General features: G+C 46.6%; 4 protein-coding genes across 6 annotated transcripts; 1 reads left to right on the plus strand and 3 right to left on the minus strand.

Annotated features, from left to right (window-relative positions):
• Nucleotides 1-371: 371 nt before the first annotated feature.
• bcl7ba (BAF chromatin remodeling complex subunit BCL7B a) lies at nucleotides 372-3,738 on the minus strand. The gene is made up of 6 exons (XM_028982869.1): nucleotides 3,566-3,738; nucleotides 2,703-2,778; nucleotides 2,509-2,602; nucleotides 2,074-2,238; nucleotides 1,912-1,991; nucleotides 372-1,674 (listed from the first exon to the last, which is right to left on the minus strand). Exons 1-6 carry the CDS (start codon nucleotides 3,655-3,657, stop codon nucleotides 1,537-1,539), a joined length of 645 nt encoding a protein of 214 aa, XP_028838702.1. The 5' UTR covers nucleotides 3,658-3,738; the 3' UTR covers nucleotides 372-1,536.
• Nucleotides 3,739-3,861: 123 nt separating this feature from the next.
• tbl2 (transducin beta like 2) lies at nucleotides 3,862-7,186 on the minus strand. Of its 3 annotated transcripts, none has more exons than XM_028982868.1 (7): nucleotides 6,860-7,186; nucleotides 5,957-6,072; nucleotides 5,559-5,743; nucleotides 5,328-5,479; nucleotides 5,106-5,232; nucleotides 4,810-4,962; nucleotides 3,862-4,536 (listed from the first exon to the last, which is right to left on the minus strand). In XM_028982868.1, exons 1-7 carry the CDS (start codon nucleotides 6,972-6,974, stop codon nucleotides 4,074-4,076), a joined length of 1,311 nt encoding a protein of 436 aa, XP_028838701.1. In that variant the 5' UTR covers nucleotides 6,975-7,186; the 3' UTR covers nucleotides 3,862-4,073. The 3 variants fall into 3 exon arrangements, with proteins under 3 accessions (XP_028838701.1, XP_028838700.1, XP_028838699.1); XM_028982867.1 differs by having other exon boundaries at nucleotides 5,957-6,075; XM_028982866.1 differs by having other exon boundaries at nucleotides 6,833-7,186.
• On the plus strand, nucleotides 6,757-11,670 carry nsun5 (NOP2/Sun RNA methyltransferase 5). The gene is made up of 10 exons (XM_028982864.1): nucleotides 6,757-7,641; nucleotides 7,738-7,857; nucleotides 7,954-8,125; nucleotides 8,360-8,468; nucleotides 8,551-8,689; nucleotides 8,895-9,010; nucleotides 9,537-9,715; nucleotides 9,821-10,025; nucleotides 10,103-10,255; nucleotides 10,372-11,670. The coding sequence occupies exons 1-10, from the start codon at nucleotides 7,549-7,551 to the stop codon at nucleotides 10,517-10,519; spliced, it is 1,434 nt and encodes a 477-aa protein (XP_028838697.1). The 5' UTR covers nucleotides 6,757-7,548; the 3' UTR covers nucleotides 10,520-11,670.
• Nucleotides 10,938-20,757, minus strand: pom121 (POM121 transmembrane nucleoporin). The gene is made up of 13 exons (XM_028982863.1): nucleotides 20,168-20,757; nucleotides 19,275-19,493; nucleotides 18,922-19,071; nucleotides 18,715-18,795; nucleotides 18,441-18,615; nucleotides 18,264-18,355; nucleotides 18,069-18,148; nucleotides 17,866-17,990; nucleotides 17,644-17,743; nucleotides 15,415-15,795; nucleotides 13,799-15,262; nucleotides 13,549-13,656; nucleotides 10,938-13,286 (listed from the first exon to the last, which is right to left on the minus strand). The coding sequence occupies exons 1-13, from the start codon at nucleotides 20,713-20,715 to the stop codon at nucleotides 13,189-13,191; spliced, it is 3,621 nt and encodes a 1,206-aa protein (XP_028838696.1). The 5' UTR covers nucleotides 20,716-20,757; the 3' UTR covers nucleotides 10,938-13,188.
• Nucleotides 20,758-21,251: the final 494 nt, after the last annotated feature.

The following is a 21,251-nucleotide window of genomic DNA, read 5'->3' on the forward strand; positions in this document are numbered from 1 at the left end:
GCGTTTTGAATGACATTTCCGTTCATTTGTTAATTTATTATAAGAGGTGTGAATGTAAATCACTAGACGCTTTCTGACTACTTAAAAACTTTCCAAGATTAGTCAGCACATCTGAATGACCTTGGTGATAACTGGAGGTCACCCCAGTGGGAATAGACATAATTAAAATAGTAATGCACTGACAAAAGGATTCTGTCAGATTTAGAGCGTTCTTATTCATCTTTTAGTTTCTTTGGATGAATTTAAAGGGCATGTAAAAACCCCGAAATTCCAGCCACAATTTGGCAACATCTGGGCTGCACTGCCCCCTGAAGGAGGAAACAGGCCCACATTTACCCCCTAACATTCCAATAACATTCAATTAGTCACACTTTCTAAATCCACAACCTTTATAAAACACTTGGCAGTTACAGCAAAATACATTTTTGCTTTCAATAAAATAGCCTTTAAAATCTTTGCTTTACAAACCCTGTCGAATAAATAAAAAAAAAAAAAAGTCAAGCTATAGATTGGTGAACCCCTTCAACAAGGCCGTCAATATAGACTTAATTTGCACAAAAATGCCTTTATCTTCAAAGAGACAACATCGGTTCAGTGGCATCTACTGAAACCCAGGTCCCCAATGCGAAAATTGAACAAAGACAGATATGCAGACAGTGGCTTATGTCATTATCTTCAGCGTTGAGAAAAAATATGGGGGTAATTTGTCCCCAAAGCAGATTAGAATGACAAAAAAGCAAAAATCTAAATCTAACTAGAATTTAAATAGAATTACTAATTTATCTGAGTTTTTACATCAGTGTACTAAATTTTCAGGAATACAATACATATAGTATTTGAAAATAATTTGAAAAGTTGCACTATGACCCACGGACTTTCAATGTACACAATTCAAAACAATGTCCACTTCATCTCAAAGAAAATTTGAAATTTTTCATCTTTATGGAAGACATGTAAATCTTTGGGACATTAACATAAAAACATTAGCATGATATGAAACATTTGCATGGAATTCTACATTTACATGAACATTAAATTAAAAAGTCCAAACAGGCTAAGTCTATTAAAAATGAAAAGAAAATATTCACATCATACAAAAAAGTGACACAGGAACATTCTTTGGATACTTATGTGTCACAATCATTGCAAATTCTTCAAGTGACTGGATAAGAGAAAAGGCCCAGGAACGTTTTATGTTGTTGCAGAAAGAAAAGGACGGGGCACTTCATTTAGATGCTTTCTTTTAAAAAGTCTCTGGTTTTAGGTATTATGAATGTGCAAATTTGTACTCACAGAAAGCCATAACCAGTGGTTTCCTTTGAACAAAATTCAGGCTTTAAAAATAAATACCCAAGTCTGCTGATTTAAGAGAGGACGTTTTGAAAAGAAAAACAACTGGTATCATGCCTTATCTGGTGGAGATCACAACAGATGTTTAAAGCAGAAGAGGCCTGGTCCACTCTGTGTCAATGGAGCCACCGCAGGATGGACAGAAAGAGAGACTGGTTTCATAGTGCAGGCAGAGTGCATTGTGGGTTAGCTCATTGAAGCAGGCTGCAACACAGAGTTCTGCTCAGTGCACACTCTCTTCAGCGGGGGCGCTCCAGAGCTGTCGTCTTCCTCCTCCTCTTCTTCGTCTTCCTCCTCCTCCTCGTCGTCATCGTCTTCTTCCTCCTTGTGTTGTACAGAGACAAAACTTTAGCCGTCTTACACTGTTATATACATAAAGTATACATTTACATCATTTACGACACTTATCCAGAGCGACTTAGCAGTGACAGGGACACCCAGGGTTAATGTCTTGCTCATGGTATTTACTGGGATTTGAACCTGGGTCTTCTGGTTCATAGGCGAGTGTGTTAACCGGTAGGCTACTACCACCCCATATACATGAAGTGAACCTGCACTTACCTGGGAGGTCAAAGGTAAGATATCCTCTTTGATCAGAGTCGGAGGTTCATCAGCAACTTCACATGGCTGCAGTGAAGGTTCTACAAATTAAAATGCAAAATGAAAACCTTTACATGACCAGCCAATGGCTGGTTTTCCCTCAAGGGAACCAGCGTGTGTCACCTTCGAGGCTTTCCTGACCCAGCGTGGGGGGTTGTGGGTCATCTGTTCGGTAGCCGCTGATGTGCACCGGACTGACGGGCTCACTGGGCTGGGGACTGGAATTGCTGCTGCTGTCCACCTTTGGCGGATACACATCAGACAGAGAGCTCTGGTTGCTGTTATCGTCTGAGAAGAAACAGGCCGGAGAACGTGAGGATCTTTTCTTCGCTGGAGTCCTACTCATGTAGTTCCTCCAAATGTAACTGCAACTAAAGCCAGAAGCCTGACTCCAATCAGGCTCGTCAAGTGAAGAACCAGAGATCCAGAAAGTAAAACCCATCGCAGGGTTTTTGTTCCAAAGAACTTTTTCATCCTGGGGCCTTAAAACAGACCTCTCTGGCAGGAACAAAACACTGGCGAGTGCTTTTACATTCTCGACCTGGTCTAAAAACTCACCTTGAAAATCCAATAGTTCTGAGGAGTTGTTTTCAGACGGCGTCTCGGTTGCAAAGTTCCTCTCGATGCTGACGGAGCGTTTACTCTTGTCCTTCTAAAGGAGGATCCAAGAGAACAGAATTCAAAATGCAACATTATTAAACTTCTGTGGTGATTTAGAGGGATATTTGTATTCCTGCTCAGCTGGGCCCCACCTCCTTTGTGTCCACCACAGGTACCCACTTAAATATCCGCAGGGACGTGTCTCCGACGGTCACCCACTTCTTCTCCCTGAACAAGACATGGGCCTTAATATCCAGGATAATAGAGCCACGATCTAAAACCAATATTTCCCCGGGTCAGGTGACGTCCAGGATACGCCACAAAAATGCATTACAGGGAGTAAATCCCCTTCCTAATCCAGCACTGGTTTTGCGGTTAATGTTATCGGTCATCACTCCCGAGTACTTAATGGCTCCTTCAGATCTCACAGTCCATTCAGCAACATCGTGCAGCTGGGCCCTGACAGCACCGTGGCCGAGGGAGACGTAATTCATTCAATTGTGGCTGTAACTGGATGATGCGACTCGCTCTGCAGTCAAACTTGATACCTGGGTTAGCTCGCATGCTAACTGGTTCTTATACACCTGTCTGCGCAGCATGGGGAACACGGGCGTCACAGTTCACACCCGTATTTTATACGACGGAGACGCGTGAACGTGCGTTTAAAACCGCCCCATCCCGAGTTTATTACCGAATTATCTGAAGTCCCACATATAAAAAAAAAACCACACACACACAAACGAGGTGTTAAGGGGAAGCCAGGAAGTCGGGATATGGTAGTTTCACCAGCGGCGCCGTGTTTACCCCTCGCCACCTATTCTTGACGAGCCAATAGTGTGAAAGGAATCAGCCGAGCGCCTCTTCTTATTGGCTCTTTCGGCCGTCGCTCAATTGTCAGTCGGCGGCAAGCCGCGCCCCTTCTGCTCGGCGAAGTTTCAGTTTCCAGAAAAAAAAAAAAAAAAAAATGTTGCGAGATGTTTTCCGACAGGCCTCCGAGCGACGTCCCTCTACTCACCACCTCCGGACGCGCTCTATCGCCGCCATGACCTTCTTGATGTCATCTTTAGCGCGGCTCCGGGTCTCCGCGCGCACCGACCGTCCAGACATACTCGAGTTTTGCGAGCCGCTCGACACCCCGACGGAATCTTCTCGCCCGTCCCGGCACCAAGTCTCGCCTCGCGAGATCGACGCGGGGCTTCTGACAGACCAGATCCCACCTCCCCCCTGCGCGCAGCGACGCAGCGTGGACTCCTGCCCGTCATTTACAAAAACAAATAGAATGACTGAGGGGTGACGACACCTGAATTATTATTTTTTTTTATTATTATTGCGGCCATATTTAGTGGACCACAGTAATATGATCGGAGCAAAAACATAAAACAAACAAGCTCATAAACGTCCACAATGCCAGAAATAACACGATTACCCCAAAACACTACAACTTTTGTTATAAACACTTCAGATTTATTTATTAAAACCACCATGCATTATAGATCACTGGAATGAGGAGCTTCATGTGGCGCTCAAGAATCGTTTCGTGGAGCAAGTACAGTGTTCAATGCACTCTGAGCCTCCTGGATCTGTTGCTGCAGCCGCTGCTTCATTGCTTCGTTGGTTGCCTTCTTCAGCATGACCTGCATGTCCTGGATGGCGGCGCGGTAGCCCGTGGCGTTGTGGAACACACGGATGACCCGGTCACCGGTGGACACCAGGTAGCGGCTGTTGATGTCAAATCGCAGGTCAGTGATCTCCTCGCCATGAACGTTGTGAAACTCCTCCTCCAGCTCGCCTGTGGTGGCGCTAAACATGGCTGCGTTGCAGCCGCTGGATACGGCGACCACGCGTCCATCGGGAGACAGAGCGATGCGGCTGCCGTCGGAAGACTGACAGGGCACTGTACGGAGGAGGTAGGGGTCCTGCTGCTTCTTGTATTCCACGTCGGTGTCCCACAGTTTCCACGTACCGTCCTTGGAAACAGTGGCCATCCTGCAACGTAGGGCGATATAAAGTGAAAGTGAAGTGATTGTGATTCACACAACGAAATGTGTCCTCTGCTTTTAACCCAAGGAGGACGCCTGTGCCAATGTACCTTGCACATTGGCACCTTGGCGGATCGGGATTCGAACCGGCAACCTTCTGATTACGGGGCCGCTTACTTAACTGCTTGGCCACCACTGCCCTCTACACTGCCCCCTAAAGCTTACCACCAGAAGGAATCATGCACTCGCTTTCACAGCGGAACCTACTGAGACTTTTTACCTGCTCGAGTCGTTGGAGAAGGCAAAACTATGGACACCAGCAGAGTGGCCTTTGAGGTCAAAGGCTCGTGTCACTTCCTTAAACTCGCCACTCTTCCCGAAGCAAACTTCCCACACCTTTACATCCGGAGTGAAGCCGCACGAGGCGATAAACCTGCCACATCGTACAAACACAAAAGTCATGTTTTGCCCAGTTAAAACAACAACGCAAGCATTTATCGTTCAGTTCAATCATAGTGTTTTGTAGTCTAATCTTTGGTTGGTTGATGCACACATGCTGGTAAGAGGTTTACTAACCGTCCGCAGGGAGAGACAGCAGCATAGGAGTTGGTCATCTGATTTGTGTTAATGGAGGCCAACACCTCTCCTTTGAGGTCCCACACCAGAATTGTAGTGTCACTTGAAGCAGTCATAATGAATTTGCCTTTTTTGTGGGGATCAACAAAGATATATATATGTATTTATATATTGCACAAACAACATACAAAAGCTTATCATTTGAACGATCTAGATGCCCACCTGTTTCTGCTATTCCAATATTAATCACATTTGCCTTGTGCCTCTGTGGGAAGTCTTCAGCATTGGCCTTAAAGGTAAATGTTCCATCCTCCTTTTTTATCATTTTAAAAACACGGATGGCGTCTCCATTGGCTAGCCAGGCGATGAAGGCCCTGTAGACACACGCACAAAGAAACCATGAGGCAACACACAGGATTATTTTCATCAGGCGCAAGTATTAAAAATGTGCACCTCGAGTCTGGGCTGAACCGGACCAGGGTAGCATGGTCCAGTTCAACGTTGGCCCGCAAGCAGCGGTGATCGCGGTCCAGGAAATCTTTAGTGCTCCAGATGCGAACAGTGCGATCATCTGCACAGGAGGCCAGGTACTTCCCGTTGCTGCTGAAATCCAGACATGTTACACACCCACTGTGGCTCTGGAAATATCGTGGGGATGGGCTGGGATTAGCAACCACGCATTAGAAGGAAGAACCACAGAAGGAAAAACAAGTGATGGATTTAAAGCCATTTAAAACTGGACTCGAATGGCGAGAGGTTCCAAGGGAGAGTCTGCTGGTGCGTCTAATGCTGATATAGTAGTTGCGATAATTACGTTCCACATCATGGCAGGGTTACGAACGCGAACGTACCTTGAGAGAGGCAGCTAGGAGAGGGTGTGTGAAGTTGTGCTGCTGAGGCCGCTCCTTCTTTGGCCGTTGCTGGGCTCTCTGCTTCTTGGCTGGAACAGGCTTGTCTGCACCGTCCTCTGCTACAGCACAGCGTGTTCAGATCAGTGATCCATCATCCAAGCCTAGCAGCCTGCCTGACTCGCCGCGATCTCAAGAGCGGCCTCAGATGTCACACGAAAATAAAGTATGCAACAACTTGCATACGCTCTTTATGTCAAAAGAAGGTAAGCATTTCTTGAATGCAATGACACGAACTGAATAACTCGGCTTCCACTAAGATTAATTTTAGTGAAATAGTAATTCAATCTCCTTATACAGTACAGGCCAAAAGTTTGGACACACCTTTTCATTCAATGTGTTTTCTTTATTTTCATGACCATTTACATTGGTAGATTCTCACTGAAGGCATCAAAACTATGAATGAACACATGTGGAGTTATGTACTTAACAAAACGTGGAGACCTGGCCTCCACAGTCACCGGACCTGAACCCAATTGAGATGGTTTGGGGTTGCTCAATGAGAGAATGCCAAGAGTGTGCAAAGCAGTTATCAGAGCAAAGGGCGGCTATTTTGAAGAAACTAGAATATAAAACATGTTTTCAGTTATTTCACCTTTTTTTGTTAAGTACATAACTCCACATGTGTTCATTCATAGTTTTGATGCCTTCAGTGAGAATCTACCAACCTAAATGGCCATGAAAATAAAGAAAACACATTGAAGGAGAAGGTGTGTCCAAACTTTTTGGCCTGTACATAGTCAGATGACAATTAAGTGGACTTTGACTTGTTACACTAAACAAAATGAAAATGCATTAAACACATGCAGGTTCGCGCACCGGCGGAAACCTTCTCCACGGGCTTACCACTGGTGTCCTCTTTCTGCGTAATTGGTTCTTTGCGCTTGCCAACAGCGACGGCAAGCAGCATAACGAGCGCCCCTATCACCAGAGACACCGCTACGAGGGCCACCAGCTCCATCGCTGCGACGCTCGGGCCACGTCACCGCGAAGCTGGCGGCTGAAGTTCAGGCGTCGAGTTCCTCTCTGGGGGACAGCCTCCGTCCTCAGACGTCCTGCGTGTTTTATTACGACGAGAAACTACTTTATTGCTAAAGTGATTCAACATTTATCGACTGCGGGTCTCGGCGTAAGTTGACTAGCCACTTGATGAGTACCCATCTGCCGTAAAGCAGTGCCTATCCTCTTTACGACAGGTGGGAGGTTGCCAGGTGCGGGTTTTGCTGTAGGAATGTGCCAAGGTTCTGCTCTCGCCTCATCGCAATTAAACTGTTTTCATATTATAATTTTAAGTGTAAAAATGCCTTGAAAGTACAGTTAAGGGACACGACGTAAAGCCGTTGGGTGTTTTTGATTCTTGACAGGTTATTCTGCTTTTGGACCACTTTTTTGTTCTCCAACCTGGCAACAGAGTTCAGCCGTAAAGCAGATTCTCCTGTACTAGAAACGTGGGTTGTCTCAGTGGTTTCTAGATAGAGTGTTAAATTAATGTTATATTAAAATTACAACTGCGCACATCTAATAGATCATCAGCCATGTCGCTGTATAATAAAGCTGCTGAAATCCTCGACAAAGTTGACCAGAAACGGGGAGCGGTTAAGACTCTGGTGTACGAAAGCAAGTTTCAGGTATGCATTTAAGTCCATACCAGACCTTTAAGAGATATGTAAACAAATTTTGTTTCACGGTTAACGTCAACTGATCGGATCCGTGCTTCGTCCTAGAACATCAAACAGCTCTTCGCCCTGGTGTGTGAGACACAGAAGTACTCGTCCGTGCTGCAGGAGGTCATCGACAGCACCAAACTCCTCAAAGAGACCAAACTCCGGATTAATCTAGCCAAGGTGGCATGTTAAAGAAGAACAGAATGTCTGAAGGCTGAGCGCCACTCGTCCCTGTCGCAGCTATATTGCGCCTTCTTGTTTTCTTCTGTCCACCAGGTCCTGGTGTACGACCTGCTCATGGGCAAAGGCGTGAAGTGTGGCGGCAGCTGGAAGGCGATGATGATGAAGCACCGGCCCCGCCTTCAGGCTGCCCTGGCGCGGCTGAAGGTGAAGCAGAAGGTGAGCCGGAATGAGGACCTGCTGCCCTCCAGTGCTCAGCAGGCCGGAGGTATGTTCAACGTTTTTGTGTTTGTGATCAGATTTTCTCTGTTGGTTTTATTGGAATGAAATGCCCGTGCCGGCTTTCCAGTGCAGCTCGAGTGATCGCTGCATAACATAAACGAGCCCAGACACAAATTAGAAATCTCATGAATGTCTATGGTTCATTTAGAAATGAGTGTGCTCAGTAATTCTAACCCCACAGTGTAAAGGCATTTTGATGGACAAAATTTTCCCTCTACAGGCAGTAAGCTTCCCCGCTATGTGCGAGTCAACACTTTAAAAACGAACCTAGAGGATGTCATCGACTACCTCAAGAGGGAGGGTTTCTCATACCAAGGACAGGCCAGTGGGTCAGTCAAATATTTCTTTTGCTGCACAAGTATCTGTTAATTGCATGATTCTTTGTCTCTAATGATACATGGATCCATTAAGGTTTGAGGACTTGCGCAGGCTGTCTGGGAAAGCGTTCTTCTGCGATCTGCACCTCCCAGACCTGCTGGTTTTCTCTGCAAAAACAGAATTGCACAACCACTATCTGTACAAGGCCGGACACATCATTTTACAAGACAAGGTAAATGTCTGTTCTATAACATCCTCCAGAGTGACTTCCAATCGGCAGTTACAGGAGACACTCAGGGTTAAGTGTCTTGCTCAGGGACACAGTGGTGGTAAGTGGGGTTTGAACCTGTGACTGTGGTCCTACCCACTGTTCTGGTCCTGATTTCTGCATTCACCCTTTGCACTTCATCCCCTATGTTGCCTTGGTGTCCTGGTAGGCCAGCTGCCTGCCTGCGTTCCTCCTAAATCCACCAGCTGGAAGTCATGTGTTGGACGCCTGCGCAGCTCCTGGAAATAAGACGAGCCACCTCGCTGCCATCATGAACAACAAAGGGTATGCAGAATGTGCAAATGGTTTAATGGGATTGTTTGATAACTGTAGAGTTACTACAATAAAGACCTAAAAGAGGACACCCTGTCTTCTTTTGGAAGCCTTGTTTCCAGCAAATGAAGAGGCAATTTATGTAAATATGGATGGAGTTATCATATTTGTCATCACTATTGAAAAATACTGCCATTTACGGGATTGAGGTAGAAAGTGAAGTGATTGTCATTGTGAAACACTGCAGCACAGCACAACGAAATGTGTCCTCTGCTTTTAACCATCACCCTTGGTGAGCAGTGGGCAGCCATGACAGGCGCCCGGGGAGCAGTATGTGGGGACGGTGATTTGCTCAGTGGCACCTTCCCGCATTGGGATTCGAACCTGTAACATTCCGATTGCAGGTCCGTTTACTTTCCGGCTAGGCCACCACTGTCCCCTAGGAAGCAGTAGGACAAACCACTGGAAGATTTTGCATAATCCTGTACTCTTTCATTAACTTCAGTCTTATTTTTTATGGTTTATCCTGTCCGTCCAGGAAGCTTTTCGCCTTTGACCTAGATGCTAAACGATTGTCCACCATGAGCACACTTCTCCTGAGGGCAGGAGTCACGTGCCAGCAGCTGGCCAATCAGGACTTCCTGAAGGTGGACGCACACAGCAGTGAATACCAGACTGTGAAGTACATCCTGCTGGACCCATCGTGCAGTGGATCAGGTGGTTGTCATGTCATGCAGCGGAAGCATTCACCTTCTATTTATTCATCCATCTATGTCCACTTTCATGGTGTAAAAAAAAAAAAAAAATCTCTCGGTTGTGTAGGAATGGTGTGTCTAAGGGATCCCTCACAGGAGCAGCCGGAGGAGTCGAGCCGCCTCCAGTCCTTGGCTGCATTCCAGTTGCACTGCCTAAACCACGCCCTGCAGTTCCCTCAGGTGGAGCGCGTTGTCTACTCCACCTGCTCCACACACGCCGAGGAGAACGAGCAGGTGGTCGCAGGCAGCCTGCAGCAGAACCCTGACTTCAGGTGAACGAAATGCTCACAAGTATTCACCAGCACATTTCTGCTGAACGTTCATTCATCACTTTTATTTTCTTCTTTAGGTTGACCAACCTCCTCCCCAACTGGCCGGAGCGAGGCCTTCCACCCCACACGCAGTGCCTCCGTGCCAGTCCTGATAAGACGCTAACTCATGGTTTCTTCGTGGCCATGTTTGAACGACACTCCACTGGGGCCAAAGAAGCCCGTCAAATAGCGTAAATGGCTTTAAAATTCTTTTTCAAACAGATAAATATAGAGGCCATTCACGCCATAAAACATTTATTGTGGAATATAGTGCAAAAATGTTTGATGTCGTACTACTTTATCACAGCTCTCCTGCTGGAGCATCGCCCCCTCACATCGCCACCTCTCTTGAGTCAGAAAAAGACCCTGAAGGAGCCAGAGATCCTGAGGACCATCAGCAGAAATCAGGGGCTAAGAAGAAGAAGAAGAGCAAGAAGAAGCCGAAAATACATTGAAAGACTTTGAAAGCAACTACTAGTTGCCATGGAAGTGAGAGAAAGAATTGAGTTTCAGTAATAAATGTGAGAAATTTGTACTTTGAACGAATGAGCAGTGCTTTGGTGATTGCCGAAGTAACATGATGCCATGAGCCCATGTGACTGCAAGATACAACTGTTTTGCAAAGATGCTTCTCCGCACCACTGACAATGATGTCTACCCTACAGGTGCTTTTACATTTCTCACCTAGTTCTTATAAATTAGTGTTCTTTCTATAGTCATGGATTGCAGTTGAATGCATAAAATTGTGCTGTAGAGTGTTTTTCTATTGCAGAACAACAAAGTGATTTGTTCTCCTTTGTAACAGAGGTCATTAAAATGGCCAGTATGGTGGGATATTGTGTATAGCAAAAGGTAATGATGAGTGGCAGATAATTCTTCATTACATTTTTATTCAAATCCAGTACATTATGACATCATAAGCATAGACAGAATATTTTGATACACTGCCTGGATCTACACACTCTCACCTTTTATCCAAAATCTAGTAGGAACGATCCTCAAATACAAACACGCACACACACACACACAATACAATAATCAGTCCCCCCATCAAACAAAAAATATGTTTTGAGTCATTGTACATCTCTCAAACACTCACAGCTTTTAAGTTATCCAGCGTGTAGCAACTCAACAGTCTCAGTAAGTCGTTTGGTATGGCTCTCCATCAGCAAAAAGCCTGACCCCAGCCACACCCACATCCTCTCTGTGATCTTGGGCAGACACAAAAAATAAACAACTATTTACAAGCAGCTCCATGTTCGGGCTCAGTGAATGGAGTTGGGCGTGCAGCAGGGCACTAGGCCATTCTGTAATAATAATTAAAAAAAAAAACCAAACAGGTAGGCCAAGAGCTATGCTACATTCGTAAAATATTTTGTGCTTTGAAAACTGCATTTCAGCATAGAGCAATAAAAAAAAAAAAGAGTGAAGAGCAACGGCAGAGCAGGGGTGATGAAATCTCTGAAGTGTCCGATCAGAGTACAGGAGTAACACGCCTTCAGAGCAGGTACAAGAATGGCATAGTCCATGCAAACACAGCAAGCAATTGTTCGAGTTAGGATATTTCGGGGGTAGTTTTGCGATAAGGCTTTTTCACGCAAACAATGGTAGCATCTTTTTATAAATAATTTTGACTTTTTTTTTTTTTATTAAACACAGAATGATACAATTTCCTGTGCCAACATGTATTTATTACATTTATTAACACTTTTCTTTCACTAGCAAATCCGTCAAATAAAAAAATAATTTTTGTAAATCTTTGAACCTCATTCACACAAAAAGTTTGTCCCCATTCACATGACACAGCCGAACGCTGGCCTTCGCACTCGTCAGGTCCACGCGTCTCCGCTACCTGTGGCAACGCTACACAGAGGCTAGTACTGAGTGATGAGTCTGAGCTTCTGAAATGAATAGATGATGGAGAAACCAAGGCTGGTCCAAAGGAAAAAAAAAAAAAAAAAAAAAAAGTATTTCCCAGTAAGACTGAACACAAACAATTTACACATAAAAGACAAAGATGCACTGCAACAAGCATATCAAACTTAATTGCAGTAATAAATAAATCCGTATCAGCTACTGTAGAAACCATGTTTGAATAACACGCTCCACACGAGAGCACAATTTTAGCCCAATAACGTTAAAAAAATTGCCTTCATCGGACCCCTGAGAATTTGGGCAATGACATGCCAGAGAAAGGGCCACCATTTAAAACTGGAGGAAAAACAAAAAGCATCCGACGCCATGCCCACCCCAGTCACTGACCTAAAAAAAAATAATAAAAAATAAATAAAAATAATTGGGGGTAGAATGTTTCAAGTAATTAAACTCTCAGCTAAGGCCAGATTTATGAAAATTCAACAAAGGCAGGAGAATTTCAAGGGGAGGCAGTGAGCTAAATGCTGACGTGTGTGAGCAGAAAGGAGAGGTAGTCTAAAGCACGGCACAGAAAAAGAAGTTGACAAAAAACAAAACCAAGAGTAAGAACTGAAATGGCTGGCTTTGGTTTAACACAACTCCATTCTACACATTCTCGCTGAATCAATTCATACATAACTATTTAAAAATCATACCAAAACAGCTTTAAAGGGGTCAGAAAGGGGGAAAACAAAAGAAAATAACTTTATTCCATCAGGATAATATAGAACATCAATGTTCCCATTTTTCAATTGGTTGTACAGGGGATCCTTCTGAGGCACAATTCAATCATACATAAATTCACGTTACGGTATAAGCGGGTGCATGAAAAAAAATGGAAAAAAGTGTGACCGGTGTTGACTGGGTTGATGTAATCTGCAAAAGTGCAGACGTGGAGTAGTATGTCGCTTTTGGTTTTCAAGTATCACTTCTTTCCCATCATCCTCAGCACTCTTAGGAGGAGGAGGCATAAGCACTGCTGACACACAAACTAAGTGCAACCTTATCCCTAGCACCGTCCCTCAGCCTTTGACACACTAAACAGGAAGGGGTGCTGGGTGTCAGTTTGGTCACATGGGTCTGATGTGGTGTCATAGCAACAGATGCAGTGACAGCAGCAGCAGCAGCGGCGGGTGGGGCTGTACTGGATAGGAAAGATTGGGGTGGGGTCGGCTCCACTGCCTCCTCCAGGCTGTCCAAGCTTTCTACCCTATTTCTTCCTGACGTGCTGTCGCCGAGCCTGTAGTCTCTGGCGGGCGCCTGAAGGTTTGGAACCGGCGCCGATGGAGAAGCTGGCAGGGGGAGTGCCTGGGGGAAAAAATAAAAAAAATAAGAACAATCAGTACTTATCTGGAGTAACTGGCATAGGACAAAAACTAATACAATCTAAGAAGATAATAATATATAAAAAAAAACAACAACCTGGTTAGCAACAGCTGGTAATGAACCATGAGGTTTCTGAATTAACTGTAGGTGCCTTTGAATTCATGCCTGCTCAACATGCTAACTCACAATGAGTGAAAGACTGGAAAAGTACTGATGTCTTCAGTGGAGCAAAACAGGCTCTTACCAAACTGTGCGGAAGACAAGCCCCCAAAACCTTGAATGGGAGTCCCTGGGCTGCCAAAGGGGATGGAGCCCCCTGTTGAGCCCTGGCCAAAAGACGGGGTGGATGTCCCTATGTGGGTGAAAGAAAAGGCAAACTGAAACGATGCTAAAGCAAGGTTGACAAGGTCCACAAGGAACTTAACCAATTAAAAGAAATAACGGCAAAGTGTAAATATTCTATATACTATTGACATAATTTCTTAGTGCCTCACCAAAGGTTGGCTTGTTGTCACTTGTGGCATTGGCGCCGAACTGGAAGCTGGGCGTTTGGGCAGGGGTGCCAAACTGAGCAGCTGTTCCGAAGTTGAAACCTCCAGTGGTGGGCTGGCCAGCGGTGTTCTGAGCTGGATTTTGAGTGGCTCCTGACAAAGCTCCGAACGCGAATGTGGGGACCGGGGCCGGGAGCGAGGGTGCAGCCTGGGTGGAGGGGGCTCCAAAGGCTGGAGCCACAGACGGGGTGCTGGTGGCACCACCGAACGAGAAATTGGAAGTAGTCCCACCGAACGCAGGCTGACTTACTGTGCCAAAAGAAGGTGCTGCTGTTGAGGTAGCACCATGCCCTGCTCCTCCAAATGCAAAGGGACTAGCAGCCCCTCCAACTCCCCCAGACGCCCCAAACGTGAACGGCTTTGTGGCAGACGCCTGCGGGGCATTGCTAAAGTTGGAGGAGGGATTTCCAAACACAGAGGTAGGAGCTGTGGTGGTAGCTGGCGCAGGTGCATTCGTAGAGCCCATGGGAAAACCGCCAAAGGGTGCGGCGGTGGCGCTCTGACCTCCTGAGGTTTGGCCAAAAACAAATGTGCCCTGTGGAGCAGGGAGGGGAACAGTCTGAGGTGCAGCAGGGGGTTTGGTGGCCCCGAACTGAAAGGTGTTGGTGGTGCTAGTGGAGTTGGTGTTGGAAACAGAGGCGGCAGATGTAGTATTAATGGCAGACGCAGCCCCAAACTGGAAGGTGGAGTTAATAGGAGGAGCAGATGTCGTTGCCGTGCTCCAGCCTCCAAACAGGTTTTTTGCAGGTGTGATAGTGGAGGCTGCTGCAGTAGTAGTAGTAGTACTAGATGTCGGGGCTGGCTGGCTGTTAGCCAGCCCTCCAAACAAACTGCCCACAGTCACAGTCCTTGCAGGAGCGGACGTTGCCGCAGGAACTGGTTGCTGTCCAAATACACTGCTGGTGCTACCAAAGACAGGGGTGAAGGTGGGCACTGCAGGTTTGCTCTCCTGAACAGTGGACTGAGCAGGAGGAGCAGCAGGGGCAGGAGCCCCAAAGATGGGCTTGAAGCCTGATGATGGCAGAGACCCGAAGGTGGTGCTGCTTGTAATTTTTGAACTGGATGCAGGAGTAGTGATACCAGTTATTGTTGGAATGGAGGAGGTGATGATGGATGATGAAGAAGAAGAAGAAGAAGATGATGATGTTGGTGCCAGGGAAGGCTTGACTATTCCAAACAGGCTGGAGCCACTCAAGCTGATTCCATTGGAGGCGGGTTGCAGAGGCTGGGCCAACACCTGAGCAAAGGCAGAGTTCAGGGGTGGGGCAGGACGAGTGATGGATGCAGTTGAGGTGGTGGTCTGTGGCACCAAAGCACTGAGCTCAGCCTTCACTGTGGCAGAACTGGGTTCTGCGGCTGATGCGATTGGGACTGATGTCAGTGTGGTTGACGTAGACAAAGAAGCAGCTGCAGAGACACAAAAAGCATTTCAGCCAATCACAAAAAGATGTTTTGATGGTGAATTACTGATTAATAACTGCCTGTCAGATTTCTATGTGTTGCTGGATCTAACATTTTTCTGTATTAATATAGACAGGCATGTACAGACAGAACCAAACCTGCTGTTGTGGTGGGAGCCCCAAATGTGAGGATACTGGGGAACAAGGGACTCTTCATCGTCTTTAGGGACTCCAGCAGTGGGTTGGGCACAATGGAAGTGGATGTGGCGGTCGGGATGGTGGAGGTCACCTGAGTCCCTAGTGCCGTTGAGGCAGGAGCAGCAAGAACAGCAGTGCTGAGAACGGAGGTGGCAGTGGAGGAGGTGGTGCTGATGGGAGCTGTATAGGTGATGACTGAGCTCAGCAGCGATGGAGCCGGAGCACCTGTTGAGCTTTCACTGGCTACCGAGGGTACAGACACGAGCACGGCAGAGGCAGAGGATGGAGCGGACGTGGCCACTGCTAACACAGGCTGGGGTGTTGGTGGGGGCTCCTCTGGCTCTGCAATAAAGACAAATGCAGGAAAGGCTGTGAGATTTTGCCACATGGTCAGTTTATCCTGCATCAACTAAGGAGCGGTATTCGACTTGTTTATAGTTCAGGGTTCTTACACAGGGGATGGGGTCACAAAAAGTCAAATGAAATATTATTATATAATATATATATATATATACACGTTTTGCATAAGCCTGAGTAAAATGGGCCTCAATCAGGTTCAGGTTCATAAGCTGTAATTTAAAAATTACACACACAGCTGCAGAGGTGCTGGAACACGCAAGCAAGGTGCGCGGCACCACGGGCTATGGTTGACTATGTAAAGCCAGCAAAGATACGATTTATTATTTCTAACGTTTGTAAATGTGTTGAAATTAATTGTATAATTGATGCATAGTGATGCAGAAGTAGAGGATTCTGCATCGATGCAGTGCAGAACATAATAGATTATACCATAATGACATTGCTTGGTGATTTTCTGGCGGCAGTATAAAAATTCTCATCAGTGACTGTGGTGGCCTGATCTGAGTATAGCGCCTCTCTGGGTAGGACACTCTGTGGCTCTTCCATAGTGGTCAGAGTTGACGTTTGTTGAACTTTGCGCTGAGCCCCGTGGCTTTAGATTGTATGCAATAAGCAAAACAGTCTGTGTTCAGTCAAAGTTAAAGTGAAGTGATTGTCACTTGTGATACAGCACACAGTGAAATTTTTCCTCTGCATTTAAACCATCACCCTGAATGAGCAGTGGGCAGCCATGACAGGTGCCCGGGGAGCAGTGTGTGGGGACGGTGCTTTGCTCAGTGGCACCTCAGTTAGTTCGTGCTCATTTGACGCCACGTGTAGATGGGGCACAGCAGAGAAAGCAGGTCCTCCGGGAAGAAAGAAAATCTCATGCTGCTGCTGTGGTTTCCATCATGCTGCCAATTTATTATGCACCTCAGCACCTCAGTTCCACTCCGCCCGGGCAAATGTCGGTTATCGTAATACAAAATGAAATAATAAAGGGACCACAGGAACTTGGGGTGGCAGTAGCCTTGTGGGTAACACACTTGCCTATGAACCAGAAGACCCAGGTTCAAATCCCACTTACTACCATCATGTCCCTGAGTAAGACACTTAACCCTGAGTGTCTCCAGGGGGGACTGTCCCTCTAACTAGTGATTTAATTCGCTCTGGATAAGGACGTCTGATAAGTGCAGTAAATGTAAACTTGGAACAGTCAGATCGGTGTCTCTGCTTGGTGGAGAGTAGGGACGTGCGGATTGATCCAAAATATTGATACTATCGATCGAATCAGATCGAATCTTTGAATCAGATTGAAAAAGAAATCAGTGGTATTGCACATCCCTAATGGAGAGTCGATCTGAGCCAGGATCAGTGCCAACGACTAACTCCGCCAACAGCATAGGGCTGTGTGCAGGTGTTCTGCTCATGGTAGCAAACCGAGACCTTAACTCTTGTATTTGAAAACATCATGGGACAATGTAGAAAATTTATGGGCTGCATCGATATCAAGGCGCTGCTAATCGAAATCGAATCAAAACGCTAGACCGGTGAATGTTCAAGCCTTTAGTAAATTTAAAAAAAACCTCTCACAAGTCTTATAGTAACTATGCACTTAGTTATACATTCAAGTGTCAATCCGATTTCAATGACTTATCCATAATTTGTGTTTATTTTTCATTCCAAAGCTTTTCAAAACCTGGAAAATTCTCCTCTCAAATTCCATGACTTTTTTTAATGACCATAAGATAGTTATAGAGCAGTAAACAGCTAGAATGCGGTTACGTATTTGATTCTTATTATAAGCACATAACTTCATCTGAAACAGCACAAATTCATACCAACACTCACCAGGTTCCTGCAGGACCTTTTGAATCTGAGACAGAGCTGCTTTCTTTTCCTTGTCCAGATCATCTACAGTGATCGTGTATCCCAGTTCAGGAGGAGGGGGCTGAGAGAGACACCAGCATTCATAAACTATCAGCACCCAGAGCATCTGCATTATTTCTGATAAAACTGCCAATCAAATATACATAGCAGCATTAAAGGTTAATGAGGACAAAATTCTCTCACCAGTGTGATGTTCTCTCCTCTGCGATTTGACAGCAGCTGGATTTTGCGCTTCCGTTTTCCCCCACTGCCCCCGGATTCCGAGGTCTCCACTGAAACGGGAGTTTCGGGGACAGGTGTATGTTTTCCTGGAATCCAACAGGTTGGTCAGTAAATCACGTCATCACCAAACATAGCCAAAAATAGCAGACACGAAAAGCAGCAACCTGTGACAGCTGGAATCTCACTAGCAGTCTTATCTGCTCTCTTGTATGGCGGGGAGCTTGGAGAGCTGGCCGCCTCCTCCCTGTGGTACAGACCATTCAGCAGACAGTATTAATGATAAGTGTTTATTTGGATCGGTGCTTAATCAAAAGAAGAAAAAATAAATAAATTAAGTCCAGCAATGTGCAAGTTGGTACCTGGCTTTCTTTGCTGCTCGTTCTGGGGTTTGTGAGCGAGATGAACCCGGACTCGTGAGTGGGGAAATACTGAAGTTTGAGCTGCTCTTCCGCTGAGATAACAAAGGAGAGAAATGCTGAATGCGATGTCCAGGGTGCCATGATCTGTACAATGTCTACATGCAATGCAGGAAATACCTGTTTGTAGCCATGAGAGGAGCTGTAAGAACTACGGATGGGATTGCGATCAGAGCCCAGAACTCCGGCTGCTCGGGAGCCTCCACTCACTGAGCTGATAGAAGAGGTACGAGATCTCTTCATCATCGACTCCTCTGCCACAGACACATTCAACCCTCGCTTTAGGCTCCCAGGTCTAAAAAAAGACAGGAGGAAAGCATATGCTATCTGATGTGGAACAAGAAGTGAGAATTCAGAGAAGAGGCACTGGTGGACCCCCTGCTCATTCCCTTACTTTGGCACTAGCAGAGAGGGTAGCCCATTGGCCAAAAGGGGCTCAAACGCTGAGTGGGAACTGCCACCACTGTCATGACGCCTGAAGGACACAAGGACCGCAAAATATAAAAAGGGATGTAGATAAATTAAATTATGAGTGATAATGTAGAGGAAGCACAATATAGTGCCACAGCCTATATTTTTTGGCCATTAGACCTCTGCATACCTTCTTTTGGACTTCTGCCCCTCAGCATGGCATCTTTCATCCTCCTCCTCCACCTCTCTCTTGCGGTTCTCTCTGAGGATGCTCAGAACACTCTCTCTGGAGCAGGGGTCAGGTGAGACAGTTGTGCTGGGTGAGTTCAGGTGATTGAACCTGGAAGAAGGAAATAAATAAATAAATAAAGTGTAATTGGTTTGTAACATCTCAAGTCATTAAAATAATGGCAATTTATTGCCATCCTGTACAGATTCCACACTCATTTATTAAATGCCACACTCGCCTCAAGAATTCACCACATATTCTTTCACATAGACAAGAAACCCAGTTTAAACTAGAAAAAAAACAAAAAAACTTACAGAACAGCCTGGCTGGCATGGGAATCTGGTCGTGCGATCTTGACTGTGACTGGACTGTGGACCGTAGACGAGTTCCGTGGGGAGAAAACGTTCTTCTTGCGAAACCCTTCCCACTGCGCTGGGGGTAAAATACCTAAGGCTGCAGTCGTGCCGGGCTGCTGCAGTGGATAGTGCCTCTGTGGCGTGATGGCGAACCTGCTGACCGTACCCAGTGGCTCCCTGTTAAGAAGCGAAACACACATGGTCGGGACAAACTTTTAAGAGAGTTTTTGTCACACAACGAAACGTGCCGTCTGCATTTAACCAGTCACTCTTGGTGAGCCCACGAAAGAGGCCTGGGGAGCAGCGTGTGGGGACGGTGCTTTGCTCGGTGGCACCCCAGCGGTTCGGGGATTCGAACCAGCAACCTTCTGATTACTTAGATCCGCTTCCTTACCCGCTAGCCCACCACTGCTCCCACCCTCAAAAAAACAACACACATAACCAAAACCAACACCAACTGATGAAAAGGTAATCACACACATAATCAAAAGTTCATTTCCTCCCACATACCACGTCTAACACAACCAGAACTCTTCAGAGCAGGCAAAAGAAAACTGGATAAAAATATATTTATATTGCCATCCGTCTCAGTGTACGGGAACGGGGATTCGCTCTCCAGGCTTTTCCCGGCGCGTCGCTGGCTATGCGAGACGCAGCTACTCCCACATGTTCAAATATTGGAGGGAAAGCGGGCGCGGCGGTCCCGCATCGCGGAGCTCGCCGCGCCGGGCGAAATCGATCCCGGTGTGCGAGTCGGGAAAAGAAGACGGAGACGGACACGCCGGTTCATAACGCACACTTACTGCTCACCATTTACTCGGAAAAAGAAAGTCGCGCAAACGCTTATTTACCCGAACGACAGTCTCCGGTTGGGGGTGTGCACTGCGTGATTGGGTCGGGAGAGCCGCTCACGGAGCTGCTCCCGCGGGTTCGGGCAGTGCCCGGAGCCCCCGGCGACCCTCGCCGGCGCGGACGGGCTCTCCGGCTTGCCAATGTAACTCCCCATGAGTAGGTCCCTCGGGCTGAAGAAATCGGCGAAGGCCGCGTCTCTCCGGTACGCGGGACTCTCGACGGGCGACACGGCAGATGCGCGGCCGTCGACTTCGCCGGGACGAACTCTGTGTCCCGCTTTGGCGACCGGCGCGGCTCCGGTTACGGTCCTGCCCGGCAGCCAGCGCCGTAGGGCCGGCGGGACTGTCAATCCAGGGCGCGGATTAAGGCCTGTTCTGGCGAGAAAGGGCAGCTCTCGCGTGTTGTAGCAGCACACGACACCAGACACGCCGAGTATGAAAGCTACGTACAAATAAGATGGAACGTAACACAGGGCGAGGTAAAATATAGTTATCGTAAACAGCGAGACAAAGACAATCGCTAGGCGCCGCTTATCTCTAGGAGACATGGCGGCACCGCGCCGCCGAGGGAAGATATCCCATAATTCCGTGTGCCCCGCGCGTGGTCGCGGCGCAAAGAAACTTCCGGGGCGCCACCTGGCGGCCCGAGGCCGCAGTACAGGGGCGTTAAAATGGAAGTTGAATTAATTATTCTGCACAATTTATAGTCTGCGTTGACGTTTGTCATCGAGCGGTCGCGTTCCGCTGCGCGAAATGTTGCGTCACTCTGAATGTAAAAATTTCCAGGAAGAGAAGTGATTGCTTATACCGATAACAGCTCAGTCACTGAGCACTTTCAAACGGCAGCTCAAGACCTTCCTCTCAAGAGAATATTTAGATTAACTTGTAACCTTCTTATTGTCTGAGTTATGTATATAAACTACAACAGAGTGAATGAAAAGATTGTATTCATATTTGGGGGTCCTAGTGAAGACGAGAATTGATCACTTCATTGATGGTAACATGGAAGCATGTTGTAAGTCGCTCTGGATAGGGGCGTCTGCCAAATGCCTTAAATGTATTTGATAATTATGCTGAAGAATAA

This window comes from Denticeps clupeoides, chromosome 6, assembly GCF_900700375.1.
Source record: "Denticeps clupeoides chromosome 6, fDenClu1.1, whole genome shotgun sequence".
NCBI classification, from domain to species: domain Eukaryota; kingdom Metazoa; phylum Chordata; class Actinopteri; order Clupeiformes; family Denticipitidae; genus Denticeps; species Denticeps clupeoides.